We start from the raw sequence: 4,871 nt of genomic DNA on the forward strand, positions 1-4,871 counted from the left end.
ATCATTTCTTTGTCAGTGGGCAAACATACAAAATCAGCAGGGGATCAAAAAAAAATTTCCCACTGTATGTGGCTTTTACTTGTACTCAGTGTTAAGAATTTAATGAAATTGAGATATTATATCACTAAAAGATAGTTAAAATGAAAACTGAAAGCAAAAATAAGTTAATGTATGTCACAACAACTGGGTGTGTTGCACAATGTAAACCAAGTTTCACTGATCAAACACAACAACTGTGATCTCTTGACAAGCTAAGTACCTGATTTCTATGAAGGAGATATATTTTGACACACAGGCACTCCCTGCATTCTTGCAAGTCACAGCTAAATTTCTGTCTGAGAAAAAGATTTATAAATATATATTATATACACATGTTTTATTACTAAAATAAGACACTGTAAAGGCAAACATTATTACAGCATTATAACATTATCATAAACAAAACATTTATTTAATCAATCTTCAAAAATGCCTTGTTTGGATCTGAGGTGCCAGATGACATCAAAAGGGCACAACATTTGCCTCCAGAGCAAGACATGAACGAATAATCTTTTTTAATTTTAAGTAAAAAAAAAAAAAAAAAACATTTTTTGGGTTGACTGGAATGGAAATATCAGTACTTTCCCTAAAACTCTATACTTTTGTTTACCATCATGTGATGTGTTAAAATCGGCTTCATTGTCTTCCAATAATCAAGTTGTACCTTGCCCAGGTTAAGAAAACATACATTACTTCCCTCTGGCTATATTGCATGTCTTTTCTGATAAGAATTGAGATAAGGGTGCAACTGTACAGCAGAAACACTTTAAAGGTATACAATTCTATTAAACAGCTCAAATTTTTCTTTTGTTTTTGGTTTCACAAATGTTGTCTTATTTTAATGTGAAATGATCACAAAACCTCTGTTTGCTATAGTTTCTCCAGCTCTAGCTGAGGCAAAACCTCCAGCTCTACACAGCTCATTTAATTATGTTTTTGATATCAAATAAGAGATCATATTTGTCATTTGCACATTTTTTTTTTTTTTTTTTTTACGTTTTTCAGCATTTCATTATTATGTGTCTTTAAGGTAATTGGCTATACTGGGTGAAATGTGTGGGTGAAATTAAATTGTGTAAAATCAAAGAGCCTTTTCATTAAATGGAAAATGTTGATGAGCATGCTACTGTCTGGCAGTATCCATCTGGTTTGATTGTTTGACTGACTGATTGATGGATTGATTGATTTATAAGAAATAATCCTTACTTAAGGACAATCTTAAACAGTTCTTCTTCATCTTTTAATACTACATTATAATAATACAACAATCAGCAAATATATCTACAGCTAAACAGTGGCAGGGTTATTAAAAAACTGAAATTAAAACAATGTATTGTGTTAACCATTAACATCTGATTTATTGTAAAAGGTACCACACCCTGTTTGTCAATGTCTATTTATAGTGGAGCAAAAGCACTTCAAGTTTCATATCAGTTTGACAGAGCAGAAAGACTTTTGACTTCCTCCAGTTTGTTCAGGCAAATCAGCATGTCTATAGTGGACAGAGAAGTTCTTCTGGAGGGGCTGTCTGCCCTTCTCCAAACTAATGTGAAGCCTTACAGTGGTTTGAAAGAAAAGTCTCATCCTGATGAGCTCACTATATTTAATTTTCTGGAAAAAGCCTTGATCAAACATATTGCAGATTATGTACTTTCACAGAAAGCAACAGTGGCAAGTTTCAACTCAGATATACGTCAGGAGATGTTTGTGAACATGGATGAATTCTTCGAACCACACTTTGATTATGATTTTACAAACACAAGTGACAACTCCATCTGCATGCGTGGTAATGAGAGATACAAACGACCATGTGGATGGTATCGTTTTGCTCTCAAAGTCCTGAACAAATACCCTGATGGAAACAACTGGCTGGGTACGGATGGATGGAGGAGTCACTCAGTGGCTGGCGAGTGGCCCGTCTCCTATCATGGAACCACCGTTGAGGGTGCTACAGGTATCATCAAATCCCATTACACAGCAGGTCCTGGACAACTGTACGGAAGAGGAATCTATTCAACTTATGACATTGCTCAGGCTTCTGGCTACAGCAGGGAATTTACATCCAAAAAGAATGGGAAGAAATACAGAGTCCTGTTGCAGAACAGGATCAATCCTAAGATGAGGAAAGTGTGTGACAGACCAGACTACTGGCTGATTGAGGTTCCTGAAGGCACCTCTCCTGCTGTAGAGAAGGAGATTGTGGAGAAGTCCATTCGTCCTTATGGGATTCTGCTGAAAGAGGTGTGAGAGAAGAATCAGAACCAGCTGACTGGTCCAAGATCCTCCATTTTACTGGGATCATCATGATGATGTTTGTTATGATTGATGATTTCTATAAATAAGGCACATCATTTGTTATCGAAACTGTTATTGATACATTATTAACACTTCATAGTGCTTCTTGATTATTTCATTTATAACACGACTGTGTGTGGTGGTGGTTTACTGCAGGCTGACAGAATTAGCTTTTTTCACATTTTTAACGGCATTCAAATTATTTTGGAGATCTTGATTTAGTTTAATATCTCAGTTTAATCATTTAATGATATTAGCATTAGTGCAGATGTATATGATTAATCATTGCCAATTATTGCTATGTAAACATATTTGATTTTCTTCATTGTGTAGGCCTACAATATACTTTAGACAAATACTTTTTGTATTCTCTTTGAACTGATGAAATATAATTGAATAAAGATGAAAAAATGTGTGTGTGAGTTAAATCTCAGAATGATGTACTTTTTTAGTCTGGGATTCAGCATCATGACATCAATGTTGAGAGAATGCTGTTAGTGGTTATTACAGTCACATACCGCTGCTAGACTTAAGCTTGACCTGATTGATACTTTATAAAGGGAATTTATCAGCATTTCTTATTATGCTGAATGATAATGAGTCCAGAACTCTTTATGCTGACTTAAGAAAAAAAAAGCTAAAAATAACACTTAAATTACACATTTGTCTGTTTCCAGACAAAATATCTAAAAATTCTTAAATCATGAACAATTTTCTAGAAGAGTAAAATTATTTTCTTGTTTTCAGAAAAAAACAAGTCAAAATTAAGTGAGCTTTTGCTCAGAACAAGCAAAATAATCTGCCAATGGGGTAAGCAAAAACATTTTATTTCAAACAGAAAACAAGATTATTTTTCTTACCCCATTGGCAGATTATTTTGCTTGTTTCAAGCAAAAACGCACTTAATTTTGATTTGTTTTTTCTAAAAACAATACAATATTTTTTACTCATCTAGAAAATTCTTTTTTAGATATTTTGACTGAAAACAAGACAAAAAATGTAAGAATAGCATTTTTTGCAGTCTAAAAATGAAAGTGAAAGTTGGGGTTTTCTGTGAAAAATAGCTTTGAGAGGAAAGGATGTGATGTGTGGCCAAGAATGGTGACCCATACTTGGAATTTGTGCTCTGCATTTAACCCATCCAAGTGCACACACACACACACACACACACACACACACACACACACACACACACACACACACACACACACACACACACACACACACACACACACAGAGCATAGGCAGCCATATTGCTGCAGTGCCCAGGGAGCAGTTAGGCGTTCAGTGTATAGGGGGGCGCGGGGCAGAAACACAGGGTTAATTGTAACACACGTGGTTTAAATATTTCCATACACGCTATCATAACCAAATTTATGGAATTTTCTAGTTGCCATATCAACACTAAATAGAGAAAGAGGTGCACCAAAATTCAGACTTTTTTGAGGATATCGCTAAATATTTATTTTACCATTATACATTCTGGCTGAAGTAAATTTTTCATCTCAGTTTTTAGTTTTCATTTGAAATTAAAGTGATGCTACTTTTTAAATTTCCAATCTGTTATTTATCAGTTTAGATAGTTTAATAATGCTTCGCAAACCAGCAGAAGACACAAACATTTCCTTACACAAATACATATTCACCTCAGAATGCCTTTATGAACCCCCTGGAGCTGTGTGGAGTATATATGACAGATGGATTTACTTTATTTGACTTCAATCTTTCATTTTTGGGTGAATTATCCCTTTAACCTTTGAACTAAACTGCTTAACTCCTCATTAAGGGAAATATATACATGTCCCATAAAACAACATTAGCCGTCTTGAGGCCAAAGGCCATTCAGCTGCTCATTTTGAAAATAAAAATGAAACTTGTGTTATCTATATTGCAGTTAGTTTATGATATCCATGCCCATTCTTACTTATACTCTTTTGCTGTTTGCAGTAATCAAACAGAACCTTTTATTTTATGCTGACAATGAAAATAATCTAAAAATAACACTAAAATTAAAATGAAATTTGGTGTGTCCAGTGAAGAATGACTTTGTTACAGCATTAACTGAGGATGAAGCATTAAACAGCAGGAATGTTTATGATGGCTTAGCTGAAATTGTTTTTTGTTGTATTAAAAAAACGTTTTGGTCTAAATGTTTATTTTATTTGATGACTCTACTATCAATGTATTAATGTAATACATTGATAGTACACTCTTCTTACAATCTCCTCCATAGTTTGGTAACTGTAGTGGGTTTCTTAGTCATAACTTTGTTGCCAAGGATTTTCCAGAGATTTTCAGTTGGGTTTAGATACACTAAATATACACTAAAGCGAAAGTGACATGATGCATAGGCAGGCACAAAAATATATATGAGGAAAATGCTTTACATTATACAACCTGATTATGTGCACTTTGAACAGGTGGTCATCTAAGTATTTCCTTAAAGCTGATATAAACATTATATAAACATTCTTGCAAACTGTGAACATACAGAAATCTCTCTTGAATCAATTCTGAGATTATTTTTTTCACAGCAG

General features: G+C 34.0%; 1 protein-coding gene across 1 annotated transcript; it reads left to right on the forward strand.

Moving 5' to 3' along the window:
* The first annotated feature begins 1,489 nt into the window (after positions 1-1,489).
* LOC141346267 (uncharacterized) lies at positions 1,490-2,762 on the forward strand. The gene has a single exon (XM_073851134.1). The coding sequence runs from the start codon at positions 1,528-1,530 to the stop codon at positions 2,284-2,286; it is 759 nt and encodes a 252-aa protein (XP_073707235.1). The 5' UTR covers positions 1,490-1,527; the 3' UTR covers positions 2,287-2,762.
* Positions 2,763-4,871: the final 2,109 nt, after the last annotated feature.

The sequence above is a fragment of the Garra rufa genome, chromosome 12 (assembly GCF_049309525.1).
Source record: "Garra rufa chromosome 12, GarRuf1.0, whole genome shotgun sequence".
Lineage (NCBI taxonomy): Eukaryota > Metazoa > Chordata > Actinopteri > Cypriniformes > Cyprinidae > Garra > Garra rufa.

Excerpts from the sequence above, each read along its gene's own strand:
- LOC141346267 (XM_073851134.1), top strand. The coding sequence starts at position 1,528 with ATGTCTATAGTGGACAGAGAAGTTCTTCTGGAGGGGCTGTCTGCCCTT.